The 15,621-nt window shown below is 38.7% G+C and overlaps 1 protein-coding gene across 1 annotated transcript in view; it reads left to right on the plus strand.

Annotated features, from left to right (window-relative positions):
• Positions 1–15,621, plus strand: part of Eea1 (early endosome antigen 1) — a 104,865-nt gene that overhangs the window by 74,617 nt on the left and 14,627 nt on the right. The window contains exons 14-19 of the mRNA XM_032911691.1: positions 3,787–3,990; positions 7,122–7,322; positions 8,922–9,035; positions 11,308–11,463; positions 13,372–13,511; positions 15,227–15,557. Coding sequence (XP_032767582.1) covers positions 3,787–3,990; positions 7,122–7,322; positions 8,922–9,035; positions 11,308–11,463; positions 13,372–13,511; positions 15,227–15,557 — 1,146 coding nt within the window. The remainder of the gene's footprint in view (positions 1–3,786; positions 3,991–7,121; positions 7,323–8,921; positions 9,036–11,307; positions 11,464–13,371; positions 13,512–15,226; positions 15,558–15,621) is intronic.

Here is a 15,621-nt window from a genome sequence, read left to right on the forward strand (position 1 = left end):
GATACACTGAAACTAATAGAAGAGAAAGTGGTTAAGAGCCTCGAACACATAGGCACAGGGGAAAATTTCCTGAACAGAACACCTTATGCTCTAAGATCAAGAATTCACAAGTGGGACCTCATAAAACTGCAAAGCTTCTATAAGGCAAAGGACACTGTGATTAGGACAAAACAGCAACCAACAGATTGGGAAAAGATCTTTACCAATCCTACATTTGATAGAGAGCTAATATCTAGTATATATAAAGAACTCAAGAAGTTAGACTCCAGAGATTCAAATAATCCTGTTAAAAACCTGGGTACAGAGCTAAACAAAGAATTCTCAGCTGAGGAATATCAAATGGCTGAGAAGCACCTAAAGAAATGTTCAACATCTTTAGTCATGAAGGAAATGCAAATCAAAACAACCCTGAAATTCTACCTCACACCGGTCAGAACGGCTAAGATAAAAAACTCATGTGACTGTAGATGCTGGCGAGGATGTGGAGAAAGAGGAACACTCCTCCATTGTTGGTGGGATTGCAGGCTGGTACAACTACTCTGGAAATCAGTCTGGAGGTTCCTCAGAAAATGGAACATAGTACTACCTGAGGACCCAGCTATATCACTCATGGACATACACCCAAAAGATGCCCCAACATATAACAAGGACACATGCTCCACTATGTTCATAGCAGCCTTATTTACAATAGCCAGAAGCTGGAAAGAACCCAGATGTCCCTCATACAGAGGAATGGATACAGAATATGTGGTACATTTACACAATGGAGTACTACTCAGCTATTAAAAACAATGACTAAATGGAATTCTTAGGCAAATGGAACTAGAAAATATCATCCTGAGTCAGGTAACCCAGTCACAAAAGAATATACATGGTATGAACTCACTGATAAATGGATATTAGCCCAAAAGCTTAGAATACCCAAGAAAGAATTCACAGACCATATGAAGCTCAAGAAGACGGAAGACCAAAATGTGGATGCTTTCTTCTTAGAAGGGAGAACAAAATGCTCATGGGAAGATATACAGGGACAAAGTATAGAGTAGTGACTGAAGAAAAGGTCATCCAGAGACTGCCCCACCTGGAGATTCATCCCATATGCAGCCACTAAACGCAATCACTATTACTGATGCCAAGAAGTGCTTGCTGACAGGAGCCAAATATGGGTGTTCCCTGAGAGGCTCTGTCAGAGGCCTACTGATACAGATGAGGATGCTTGCAGCTAACCATTGGACTGAACAAGGGGACCCCAATGGAGGAGTTAGACAAAAGACTGAAGGAGCAGAAGGGGTTTGCAACCCCATAGGAAAAACAACAATATCAACCAATCAGACCCCACCAGAGCTCCCAGGGAATAAACCACCAACCAATGAGTACACATAGAGGGACCCATGACTGTGGCCACATATATAGCAGAGGATGGCATTGTCTAGCATCAATAGGAGGAAAAGCCCTTGCTCCTGTGAAGGCTTGTTTCCCCAATGTAGGGTAATGCCAGGGCGTTGAGGTGGGAGTGGGTGGGTGGGAGTGGGTGAGTGGGTGGGTGGGAGTGGGAACATCCTCATAGAAGAAGGCAGAGGGGGTATGGGGGGGAAGGGGATGACATTTGAAATGTAAATACATAAAATATCCAAGAAAATAAAATTATTTTAAAAAAGAAGGAAGTGACATGGGCCACATTCAGACAGAGGAGATGAATATGGGCACAGACACAGTGCAATAGGAAAGAGTGGAAAGTCATGGTAGGTAACTTATGAAAAAAACCTCACAGCTCAGGGTGTGATTATCGGTAATAATAGGTCAGGATTAGCCAGGCAGGGAATGCCGAAGCTCCCAGTAGTTACTGAGTGTTAGGATGACTGAGATTCTGAGTATTTAGTGGAGAGTGGAGCTCAGACATTCTGTGGAGATTTGTGCTTTTATTCTAACAATGTTCAGAGTTACGGAGTGAAGAAAGAGACTGCAGTAGGGATCTGGAGTGGGTATTTTGTAGGGTGGTTGTCTGGGATATTTTGAGGTGACAGGAAATGAAGGATGTGTCTGCAAGAATAGTTTGAGGTTTAGAAAGAAAAGCTAGGCAAATATGAATCAGCTAGAAGGAAACTGAAGTGACAGGCATTGAAGATGAGGTCATGAAATCAGAAGATAGGAAGTTGTGGTCACTGATTAAGACAGACATACTTTTTAGTTCTCATGATTCAGACTATTACAAAATCCTGTGTGTGAGTGATTGCAGTATAGAATGAGTTCTGGCCAGGAATTAAGGTGATGCGAACATTGAGGATGTGCTGTTAATTTTGTCTGTGTTTTATATTTTGTAGGAAGTTTGCAGAAATTGAGATAAAGGCAAAGACTATATCAGGTTTCAATTCTTGAATGAATTCAGGGAATTACAGATAGTAGTAAACTGTAGAGGATATGAGTATGAGAACAGTATACTTCTGAACCAGCACAGGCTTGTCTACGAGGAGGATGGCAGTGACAAAATCAGGGAAGGCAGCCCCCTGGGCCTGCTTACAGGACCAGTCTGACAGGATGGTTAGGGAGATGGGTAAATGGGATCTGCACAGGGAAAACCAGATTTCAGTGGAGACTTCTGCAGAAAGCTTTACCCTGGAACTTGGATTCCAGAAGAGTAGTCAAAGGTGGTGAGAGGGGTTCTTGGTGGTAGGAGCAAAAGCTGAGAGCAAGTAGGTGATGCGACTCTACATGACTGAAGCTTAGAGGAATGAGAAAATGATGGACTTTTAAATCATTCAAGACGCTGGTGCCTACTTGCCGCTAACACTGCATGGCCTACTTGTAAAGCTGGGCTGGACTTTGGGTAGAAAGTAGATGTCATGCAGGATACTCTGTAATGTTTAGGAAGAAGAGGGCTTTGCTGATTGCAAAGAGTCCTACTGAGTATATTGCCTAAGTGTACATGTGTGATGTGAGAGTGCAGTGATTTGGAGGGGTAGAGGGCCAGTTTAAAACAGGGTTTCTCTGTGTACCCCTGGCTGTCCTGGTACTGGGTAGACCAGGCTGGCCTGGAACTCAGAGATCCACCTACCTCTGTGTCCTGAGGCTGGGACCAAAGGTGTGTGCCACCACACCTAGCCACACTGGTTGTTTTCATTCAGTGTTTATTTCAGAGCATCTGTGCTATGTGTCTTGGATGTATACCAGTAAATAAGAAAGATAATGTATTCATATTCTGTAGCATATGTTGTAGTGGGAGGTAGAAGGAGTTAAGTAAACATGAGAGAAATAAGTAAGCTGTAGTGTGCGGGGCTGACGCAATGCAGTAGAGAAACCAGTCTATAGACTGTTGCAAAAGGCTATAGTTGGAAATGTAATGGTCAGGGCTGCTCGGTCTAGAAGGTGACATTTGGGCAAACGTTTGCAGAGGAGAGAGGGGATCATTTGGGTGTTAGGAATCATTTAATCATTTAAGGCCATGGTCGTTAGTGCAAAGGCTCTGAGGTAGGAGTGTGCTGGGGTTGTCACTGAGTGAGTCCCATGTGTCTGAAAAGGGCCAGAAATGTAGGGAATAAAGTCAGGTATTAGGAAAAGGGTAGTTTTGCTAAATTCATATTGGTAAATGTCTTGTTTTATTAAATATGTAGTTTTAATTAATTTGCTACAAGAAAATGTAGTTTTTTTAAATTGCTCCTACCAGTAGGAACTCTCACCACCTTTGACTACTCTTCTTTGAACAACTAAATTTACCATTAGTCATTTCATGTTTAAGGAATAACTTTTTAAATTTTCCATTCTTAAAATACTAATTTTAATTCTTTATAGAATGATTTGGAACAAGTGTTACGTCAGATTGGAGATAAGGACCAAAAGATCCAGAACCTTGAAGCCTTACTACAGAAGAGTAAAGAAAATATTTCCTTACTAGAAAAGGAAAGAGAAGACCTTTATGCAAAAATCCAAGCCGGTGAAGGAGAGACTGCTGTCCTTAACCAGTTGCAAGAGAAAAACCACGCACTACAGCAGCAAGTATGTTTGTAAACTGTTATAGTTCTACACTTTACTTAAGTCTACATTATATTAAATGTTCCATCAAAAGTAATTCGTGATTCTGACTTTTCTTACTTGTTTTAAAATGTTATTTTTTTATGTCATACATTTATCATCAAGGTAGGTCATTATGTATTGAAGGCCTGTAAATGCTTTCATAAAAGATGTGTGCAGTTCATGTCCTAGGAAGTAACTTATTACCTATATGACAACAGATAAATCACTGTCCCCAACTCACTGGAAAAGTAGGGTGTGACTGATGATACATAATTGCCTCCTGGCATTTTGTGATGTTAAAAAAAAGAAATGAGTATCTAGCTATTACTGAGTATTGTGTAACATTTACAATTCAACAGTTATTCATATTTTGATAATGTATTGTCTTGGGATAATATATAGCTTCCTAGTAGTTTTAATAAATTATTATTCCAAAATGTATAAACAGTTTAAAAGAAATATACAAAAATCTTAACTGAGGCTGGGTGCAGTGGTACACATTTAGTTCTAGCAATTGGGAGGCAGAGGCAGGAAGGACTTTGTGAGTTCAAGGTCAGGCTGGTCTATGTATCAAGTTTCATGCCAGTTAGGGATATACAGTGATATTTTGTTAAAAATAGGCAAATAAATAACTGAAAATATTTTATAGCTGCTGTTTTGGAAAAATTAGGTAATAGGAGGTTATACTGGTGTTGTAATTGGGAAGATAGAGTGTAACATGAATTTCTGCCTTGTGTCCTGTTTAGTTTTTTGCTTAGTTCCCGTTTTTGTTTTAAGACTGGGGTCTCATCTGCAACCTCAGCTGGCCTCCAGCTCAGTTTTCTCCTGCTTTTCCCTCCTGCATGCCACTTTGTCTGGCTGTATAAGTCATTTTATTTGTTTTTGTTTGCTTGTTGAGAGAGGGACTGATTATTGTGTTTCCAGTTGTCATGGAACTTGCTATGTAGATCAAGCGTATCTTGCACCTGATTTCTCTGCCTCTGCCTCCGTTGGTAAATACTGCCATGATTAGCTCAAGTTGGTCTTGAAGAATTTTTGGGAGGATTTTATTAGCGTAATTTTTATGAAACATTGTTAAGTTGTCTACAATGTGACACTGTTTATTACAGAAATATTATCAGAAAATATATGTACATACCCACAGTATCCATACCCATACACAACAATAATAAACAATAATTTTTAAAAATATGATTAAGAAATCCACACGTTTAAATGAATGAGTTAAAACAAACCAATGTCCCTCTGATCGTGGTCACCTGGTGTAACTGATTCCTGTTTAGACGTCCTTCCATGAACCACAGGAAAGGGGGGCAGTGATAAAGGCACTCTCAGCAACAGTAACCAACAGGCAAAGCACAGGGCTGTGACCTCTGAGGGAAAAGAAACCAGGCCGGAGGGAGACCTTTACTCTTCTGACTTCTGAGTCACACATGTCCTTCCAGGCTGCCATGTAGGACAGGAGAACCCAAGGAAAGCAGTGAACTGACGAGTGTAGGTTGAGGGAACTGCATAGAGGCTAAGGTAGCTTGAGTTTGCAAGGATCCATGTCAGGTAGGAATTAGCATTATACACAAAAGCACCAAAAATCTCCTTAGGGGTCTGCCTGGGTCTTTGGTGGAAGTCTAAGTTTTGTACTCATGAAGTGAGCTGGAGCTCATGAGATGTTCAAGCACACCCAGCAGAGATGAAGGGCCTGGCTGATTGACTGATGCTCTCATGAGAGCACCATGTCATATAAACCTTGCTGAGAAGGAAGTATAATATAAGTGTTCCCACGTGCCTCTAACAGAAAGTAAGATGACTCTTGACACAGGACCCAGAGAGGCCACACATACAGTATCTACCGCTGGAACACAGCGTTCTCAGGGGAGGACAGCATGATTCAGAGAAGTCACAATAGATGACCAAAGAGTGCTGCACAGATGGAGCAGCGGAAAAGTGGAGCCCATAACCAGTGGGAAAATCACTCGGTGGTGGATTTGGGGTTCTCTCCTCAGCACACTTCCTCTCGTGAAGTACTGCTTTCTTCGCTGAGAAGCTGTCTCTGCTCATGAGTGACTTTTATCTTCTGGTGCTTGCTGAGATTTTCACCTGACTTGTATTTTTTTTCCTTAAACTCTAATAAAATTAGCATTGCATTTCAAACAAAAACAAAAACAACAACCACAACACAACCAAACAGACTTGGTGGAGACAGGCTCTGAAACAAAAGACAACGACCTCATCAGATCTGTACTTCACAATACCCCTTAGTGCCTGTGGGCGTGAAGGACAAAGCATAGTAGTGGGAAGAGAAGTGGGCATGGACTATCTATTTTAATGGGCAGAACATCCATGGAGAACTGCTGAAGACAAAATGGGAAGAACAGAAAACTAACAGTGGGAAAGGGAGCAGTGAACATAAAAGCAGAAGAGTTGAAACCATTCCAAATGAAGCAGAAGGAGACAGAACCATGCCTCCACGGGGCAGCGGCTCACAGGCTGGGGGACTGTAATGAGCATCGGAGGATGACTTATTAAAATGTATCTGTAGGTTAAAAAACCTCCCATGTACATGAAAAGAAATATCAGATGAATTAGATTGCATCTAAAATTTAAAAATGTATGCTTCTGAAAATATAACATTCAAATTAAAAATGAAGCTGAAAACAGTATAATTCGTCTGACACCGTAGAGCTGCCTACAGTGTGCAAGGGACCCTTTGCCATCAGCTCAGTGCGAGTGCTGGGAAGCGAGGGTGACCACAAGGCCCATGTGAAAATGGCTGTGTGCAATAGAAGCACTCCCTACCTTAGTGTATCAATAGTTAACCCAGCGTCCACCTTATCACTTCTCACATTTTAGACTAAGGTAGGTGAATTTTGTTGCATATAAATTCTAGTTGAATGGAGATGATTTAAAAATAATAATAATATATATCTGAATTTGATGTTCTCAGGATTTGGGCTATTATACTGACTTATTAGGAAAGGTTTGAATATTTTTATTTGAAAAACTTCAAAATTACGTGTTATAGGGCAGTTCATAATTCTGATGGTAATTTGATTTGAGTGTCTTCATTTTTGTCGTGATTTGCAAACTTCGTAATTAGACTCTTGCATGTGTACTAGCTAACTCAACTGATGGAGAAGCTGAAGAATCAGTCGGAAAGCCATAAACAAGCCGAGGAGAACTTGCATGACCAGGTACAGGAGCAGAAGGCACATCTTCGAGCTGCACAAGACCGTGTTCTTTCTCTAGAAACCAGTGTCAGTGAACTAAGCAGTCAGTTAAATGAAAGCAAGGAGAAGGTTTCCCAGCTTGACATACAGGTAATATGCTGTGCAGAGTTTGTATGCATTACACACCATTTAAAACCATACATGGTACACACTTCAGTGGAAAATGAGAATACAAATTGAATTATGTAGCTTCTTGAGGTTTTCTGTGTCCACAGATATGTTTGTTCTTCCTCCCTGTGGACAGGTGATTTCTGTAATGTAACTTTGATTCCTACTTCCAAGGTGCTTCCTGGTAGGATGGTCAGCACAGTATGACGGTAAGTTAGCACACGCAGTGTCCGTGAGGACCTCACAAGCCTGTCAGTGCTCACTGTAGCAGGGCTTTAATGGCCAAGTTCCAACAGTGTGGACTGCAGCCAGATTTCTGCTCTCCACAAGTGTAAAGGGCCTGGAGATGGGGCTTCCTCACATCTCCCATTGGACCCTCTGAGATGACAGTGGCGCCATTCCTCCATTCCCTTAAATCGTCACGCATTACATGACTTTGGAAAATATGTCACATATATTTTGAAGCAGTTCATGATTTTTTTAGTTCATCAGACAGATGAACTGCTATATGTAAATGAAGCTGATTCACAAAAATGAGTTCTTCACAGTCTGACACATATTTGTCAGTGAACGTTATTTAAAGTGTAACTTTCTTTAGTTCTCAGTTTGAACTCAGTATAGAGATATACCCTATCCAACATTATTTCTAAGTATTGAGTTACTGAGAAATAATTATTTAGAGGGTTTTTTTTCTGCTTAAAATTACCCTTATGGATAGTTTACATCTTTCGTGTTCACTTAGATAAATGGGTATCATTTTAACTCTGCTAAAAACATTTTAATTTCAAATACATTTATATTTTTTCTATTTTGTGCTTTTCTTATTAGAGGTGAGTTGTGCTAAACTTATTTCAATGCTTATTTCTTTTGATAAAGAGAGCATAACTTTTAACTAATTTGATTCTAGTTCAAAGTATATTGTAGGAAGCCTGAGGTTTTAAATGTGTAATTTCTTGACTTTTCATGATCATCAAAAGTAAAACTCTTTACATGAGAAGTTATCTGGAAAGAGTGAGTTTTAACCATACTTCTAGTTGGTGTTATTGTTTGGACTCCATACTGTACCATACTGTACCTTGATCTTTGGAGCCATCACTTTCAATGGCATAGTTCAGTTTGATATGGTGATACTGGTAGACTTTGCATGTGTCTTTCTGAAAACCACAGTGGCCTTCTGCAGAAAAACACATGGACGAGTTATTCGCCTTTTTAAGACAGGGTCTAAGCATGTAACAGGCTACACTAGAACTCAAAATCCTTTCGCCTTTGCCTCTGGCATGCTTGGATCACAGACTGAGTCCCGACTTCTGGACCCATTTCCTTCTCAAAGGGGCCGACCACTGTGGCCTGGTGTCATGGGGACAGCTCTCTGCTACCATCTGGCCATCACTAGGATTCTTCTTCTCCCTTACCCACGTCTACCTAGGAGATTTCACATATGCATTTTTCTAGTGTTTCAATTCTTACTTCCTACTAATGGACCTAATTTTTAATAGTTTTGTGACAAAAATCAATGCCTTAAGAAAGGGAAGGTCAACAATAAAATATAGAATTAAAACATTCGTAAATTTTTTTTTACAGATTAAAGCCAAAACTGAATTATTACTATCAGCAGAAGCAGCAAAAACTGCTCAAAGAGCTGATCTTCAAAATCATTTGGACACAGCTCAAAATGCACTACAAGATAAACAACAGGTAGGGAACCTGGTAATGTTGTGGTTGGTGTGTGCAACACTGACATTTTCCTTCATACACATGAAATCATATGTAAGTGGTCATGGTACTCGTGTGTTACTTACATCTGGAAAAGCGTTTTGCTAAGCATGTGATCAGAGTTGGAAATGAGAATGTGAAAATCTTTACAGGAACAACCATGTAAAGGTACACTCTTTATCTGTCTAAAGATTACTAACAATTCTTGAGCAAACATAAAAAAAAGAAATAAACAATTTCTAGCATTTGTTTGATGAGAATTTGTTAATATCCTTGTTATTTACAACATTGTAAGAAGGAAGTGAGGGGTTGGGGATTTAGCTCAGTGGTAGAGCACTTGCCTAGCAAGCGCAAGGCCCTGGGTTCGGTTCTCAGCTCCAGAAAAAACAAAAAACAAAAAACAAAAAAAAAAGGAAGGAAGTGAGCCTCTAAGAAAATTCAGCTGACCATTAGATCTGACCTCGAAAATACCCCTATTACAAACCTTTTTGAGCAACAAATGATGGATTTGGAGCACATGGAGTCTTAAGATTCTGATTAAGGGTTATTAACCTGTGAACTCTATATTACAAAACCTGAAGTTTCAAATTTTCTAGTTCCAAGCATTTCATATATAAAAAAGACTCCATTTGTATACAAATATAAAACTACCCAAAAGCATTCAAGTTCCTTAAGAATCGATTACAAGGGCTGGAGAGACAGCTCAGCAGTTAAGAGCACTGACTGCTCTTCCAGAGGTCCTGAGTTCAATTCTCAGCAACCACATGGTGGCTCACAGCCATCTGTAATGAGATCTGCTGCCCTCTTCTGGTGTGTCTGAAGATGACAATAGTGTACTCATATACATGAAATAAATAAAAATTAAAAAAAAAAAGAATCAGTTACAAATTGAGACAATATTGAGATACATATGTCACTGTAGAGGGAGCTGTGTGTGTATGTGTGCGCGCGCGCGTGCGTGTGGGGGGCCTCTCTCTATACTCTATATATTTCTGCATGTGTGTATGTTTTAAGAATTGGGTTAGAAACGGGGGGGGCAAGAGTCTTGGAGGATGATCAAAACAAAGTATTTAAGAAAATGCCATAATGAAACTATTTCTTTGCCAATTAAAAATAAAATAATTAAAAACAATTTAGAATCTCCAATATTTTACAATGTTTTATGCTAAGGGAATAATAACTATGAAGATTGTATTTGATCTAAGAATTTAAAATAGATTAGTAATAAGTTGAATGGCTAAAAAAATGAGCCATACCTATCAGATGGGAATTTATGCAGTTGCATACAATCCAGAGGACTACTAGAAAGTGTTATGGTAAATCATTGTGATAAAAATAAAGAAATTGAAAATAAAATATATGCAAGTAGGATCCTATTTTTATATTATTTACTGTAGTGCTGGAGATGGAATCCAGGGCCTCACACATTCTAAGAATGCTGTATCCTACAGAGCTACCACCTCAGCCTGTTAACATCAGAACATAAAACAAGTAGGAGAGAAATTAATCTGCAGAGAAGACTAGAAGGAAAGTTATCGAAACACTGACACTGAAATCCCATGGATGGCAGACTTACTAGTAATTTCTGTTGTATTCTCTCTGTAAAACTGGATGTTGTAGTGACGTAAGCAGTGCTGTGGATGTTAACAACTCAGTATTTCTAGAATATAATTTAAATAGTGCTTTGAAAGGTGAAAACATTCAACTACATTATAGCGGGTACTTCTCTTACTTATCTGATATGTTTTTAGCTTTTAGATAATATTTCTAGAAAATTATTAAAACCTTGTTAACTGGCTGGGCTCAGTGGCATAGTGTTTACCTAGCATGTATGAGGGCCAGGGTTTGAGTCAGCTGTTTAGGGCTGAAGGGTTGGCTTAGTGGCTAAGAGCACTCGTTGCTCTTGTAGAGGACCTGGGTTCAGTTCCCAGTGCCCACATGGCAGCTCACAACTGTCTGTAACTACAGTTTCTGTAGATTTGATACCCTCTTCTGAACTCCACACAACACGCATGCATAAAATAATAAATCTAAACTATTTTAAGTTCTTTAACTGTTACACAAATTAGCTTGGTATCTGACACATTATGTACAACTTAATTTTTTTTGTTAGTATATAATAAAGAAAATGGCTGATCAAGTCATTGAATGTGTCTGAAGGCTTATATAGATATTTTCCTATATAAAACTATAATTTTCAGTTTTACTGAATATTGGGGTGCTACAATGTTTCTTCAATTGTGTTTTTCTGCAGGAGTTAAATAAGGTCAGTGCCCAGCTGGATCAGGTCACTGCAAAGTTTCAGGAGAAGCAGGAGCATTGCACTCAGCTGGAAAGCCATCTCAAGGATTACAAGGAGAAGCACCTCTCTCTAGAACAAAAAGCAGAAGACTTAGAAGGCCAGATTAAGGTTTGTGTAAAACAGTTGAATTTGTCATATTTCCACTCAACAGCTTTGGAGTCTAATGACCTTTCACAGATTCATTCAGACTTTGAAGTAATAGAGAAAGGCGAAGTGGTATAAACCTTAAAAATTAACACAATACTAATTTATTGTAAAGTGTAAATATTTACAGGATATTTACAAAACAGTATGTCTTGTTATAAAATTTCTTCTCCTCTTTGATTTTTCTATCTTCCTACATATTATTCTGATCTAATATCTCTTCTATGGTGGATTTTTTTTCCTTTTAAAACTTTACATACCCTTTGGAATTTGCCTCTAATTTAGGAATGCATTTAAACTGTTATAAGCTCAACATTACTTTAAGATAATTCTAAGTGAGGTGTTGGTTGACTAAAAGATGAAATCATTGGACAGATCAGGGAAAACTTTAAGTTGGTTCTGGAAAGTTAAACAAAACATTTTTAGGTTTCCATGTTACTACACTCCTAATCAGTTGAAGCCTGATGCAGTTGAAGAATGATGAGATGACTATTCTGTATGGACATCTATACCAGTATAATGTGGAAGAATGACCTTTACGATTCTGTTTACGGGTTGTTCTTTTAAAATGCCAACAGTAGTAGTAATGACAGATTAGATGTGGTTGAAAAGAATAGGTGATAATGTGTTACAGAAATGTGAACAGAGAGAGCTCTTACCTGGGACCTTTCTAAAGTAGTCGTAATTGGAACAAAGATCTCTGCACAATACTTGATTATTGATAACGCCTTATTCTGTACATTTCAAAAAGTTGGAAGAAATGATTCTTTGAAAGTTTGTAGCAGAGAGCAAATGTAAATAAGGAGATATGTCTAGCTTGATTTAAGCATAACACTATTAGGTACTCCATTGGCGTGCATACTGTCATGTTTTTGCATTTCATTTAAAAAAACCATTAAATGAGGTCTAGGGAGATTGCTCATTCAGTCAAGCCCCACCATGTAAACAGGAGAACCCAAGCTTGGCTACTTGGTACCCACGTAAAATGCAGGCATGATGGGAAGGCCTTTGATGTTTAACCTGGACAGGCAGAGAAAGGAAGATCCCTAGGACTTAATGCTTGGCCAGCCTAGCTGTATCTGCAAGCTCTGGCTTCAGTGACAGACAGGCCCTGTGTCAGAAAATAAAATGATTGGAGAATGATTGAGAAAGACACTCAATATTTGTTCTCCACCTGCAGACACTCCCCAGAGTCACACACACAAGAACACTCTCTCTCTCTCTCTCTCTCTCTCTCTCTCTCTCTCTCTCTCTCTCTCTCTCTCTCTCTCGGTAATAGAAAAGCGCATTGCTTCTATTTAAGACTTTGTGTAGTAGTTTGATTTTCTAAATTTAAAAAAATCAGACACATAATAATATGTATGAAATGCCTAGTAGAGTATAAACAGCAGTGATATAATCTAACAAAGACACTTCATAAGCAAAGTCAGGAATTTTAAGTGCTGTATATTTAGGATCAGTGGGTATAAGTTTGAGGACTACATGACAACACCATTAAATTTTATGTTAAATATCTTATATTGTGTAGTTGTTAAGTGCATATACATAGGTAATATACTTTAAGTGGATATGGGAATAACCTGTTACTTAGTTTTGTTTTTCAAACAAACATTTGCATTCTTGATATTTAAGATGATTCTTTTATAATTAATTTTAAAAATAACCACTGATTTATGTAAAAAGCCCATTCTATATTCTCTGACAGACTTTAAGCAGAACAACTTCTCATTCAATGGTGGTTTCAGAATGGGTTTCTATAAATATAACTATTTTGTCTCTTTTGTCAATAACAATTTGAATGTAGACCAATGTTATAATATTTAATCATTAGTTATTGCCAAAATTCAAATGAATGCTGTACTTAACCCTCAGAAACTAGAAGCCGATAATCTTGAAGTTAAAGCAAGCAGGGAGCAAGCTGTGCAGAGCCTACAGCAGCAGAGGCAGCTGAGCACAGACCTAGAGCTCAGGAATGCAGAGCTCAGGAAGCAGCTTCAAGAGCAGAAGGAAGTGTAAGCGACCTTCTATTTTATATCCGTAAGCTTTCGGCTGTTCACACCGTTCACAGACAGGCACGAAGTGTGGTTTGTGTCAGTGTGTGTGTGTGTGTGTGTGTGTGTGTGTGTGTGTGTGTGTGTTCCCATGCACATAGTACTGGTTGTATATACTATCAATGTTAATGTCAGTGAAAAATAAAGCCTTCATTACTTGATTGACGTTAACTTCATTTTCCATTGTTCACTTAGTTCTATAAATTCCAGTCACTCTTCAGCAGTAATATGGTACCCTTTTCTCTTGAGCATTCATTCTGAGTTGTTCACCAGTTTGAAATAGTTAATATAAAAGTTTTAAAACTGCAATTTGTATATATATCACCTGTGAACAGTCAAGTTTCTGCTTTGAGGTTCTAGACTAAGTACAGAGTGGATTTTTTCTCATTAGGAATGATTTTTTTCAACTTTGCCATGGGTCTTTGCAGCTTTGATGTTATTGGGTACATGTTTGCTTTCTCTGGCTGTGATGAAATACTAAAAGAAATCTTGGGAAGAAAAGGTTTGCTACATCTTACAGGTTAGAGTCCATCATCAAAGGCAGGCAGGACTAGGGGTGGAGGCAGGAACCTGGAGGCCGGAAGTGAAGCAGAGGCCATGGAAGACTGCTGCTTCCTTCTTGCTTCTCAATGGCTTGCTTAGTCTATTTCTCATACAACTCAGAACTCTGCCCTGGGCTAGCACTGCTTGCAGTAGGCTAGGCTAGGCCTTTGAATGTCAGTCATCAAAGAAGTGAATCCAGGCTTACCACTAGCCAGTCTGATGGGAGCGTCTTCTCAGTTTGCTTGCGCCCATTGACAGAGAACAACCTGCACATTGAGGGACAACACCAGAACCAGCACACACTCTTTTTTTTTTTTTTTTTAAAGATTTATTTGTTCATTACACTGTACACCGTAGCTGTCTTCAGACACACCAGAAGAGGGCATCAGATCTCATTACAGATGGTTGTGAGCTACCATGTGGTTGCTGGGATTTGAACTCATGACCTCTGGAAGAGCAGTCAGTGCTCTTAACCGCTGAGCCATCCCTCCAGCCCCCAGCGTACACTCTTAAAGATGGATTTTTCACTTGCTCATTCTTGTAGCTTATTCATTCTGGCATTAAAAAACCCATGTATTAAAGGATCAATGATAACGGACCATTTTATAATCTGAAGTTAGATAAACCATTTGTCTTTATTTTTGAAGTAAAATGATTCCTTTAAAAATATCTTACATTATGTTAAAATATGTTTACATATGTTAAAATGTTTAAAAATATTTTACATTATGATATTTAAATTTATCAACATAAAATATGTTTTATATTTCTAAGGGAAGAGACAGAGTTCCATTTATGTGTAAGAAATAACACACTGATTCGGTACTTTATGGGGCCTGGAAAACCTTTGCTGGCGCTTGTAGACCCTCTAGGATTTGTTATCTGAATTTCTCTGATGACTTACGGTGGTGGACAAGACTTGATTAAGTTAGGGAAAGGAAGTAACTTGGCCCTTGCTAAGGAAATCATGTGTATCTAATGAGATGTTTTAAGGCAGTTTTCAGTGTTTTTAAAGTTATTTTATTTTTCCTTCTGAGCCATATAAAAAATTCAAGACTCAGTAATCACTTATGAATAATTTTGATTGATAAATTTTATATTACATTAATTTTAGAAATTCCTTTTTAATCCAGAGTATCTCATACAAAATTGGATCTACAGAATAAATCTGAAGCCCTTGAAAATATTAAACAAACCCTCACTAAGCAAGAAGAAGAAAAAGTTGTCTTGAAACAGGAATTTGAAAAGTTAAGTCAAGATTCAGAGGCGCAGCACAAGGAGCTGAGTGACAAGATGCAAGCTGCGATCACAGAGCTGATGGCGATGACAGCACAGAAGGATACTCTCCTGGCTGAGCTCTCCACAACAAAAGGGAAACTGTCAAAAGTTTCTGATTCTTTACAAACCTCCAGGAGCGAATTTGAAAAAGAGAGTCAGAAAGGAAAGGCTGCCGTATTGGACTTGGTTAGTTGTTTCTGTTTCTTTTCATAGGTAGAAGTCATCTTCTTAATTAAAGTGCTCTAATGGG

The sequence above is a fragment of the Rattus rattus genome, chromosome 1 (assembly GCF_011064425.1).
Source record: "Rattus rattus isolate New Zealand chromosome 1, Rrattus_CSIRO_v1, whole genome shotgun sequence".
Taxonomy (NCBI): Eukaryota; Metazoa; Chordata; class Mammalia; order Rodentia; family Muridae; genus Rattus; species Rattus rattus.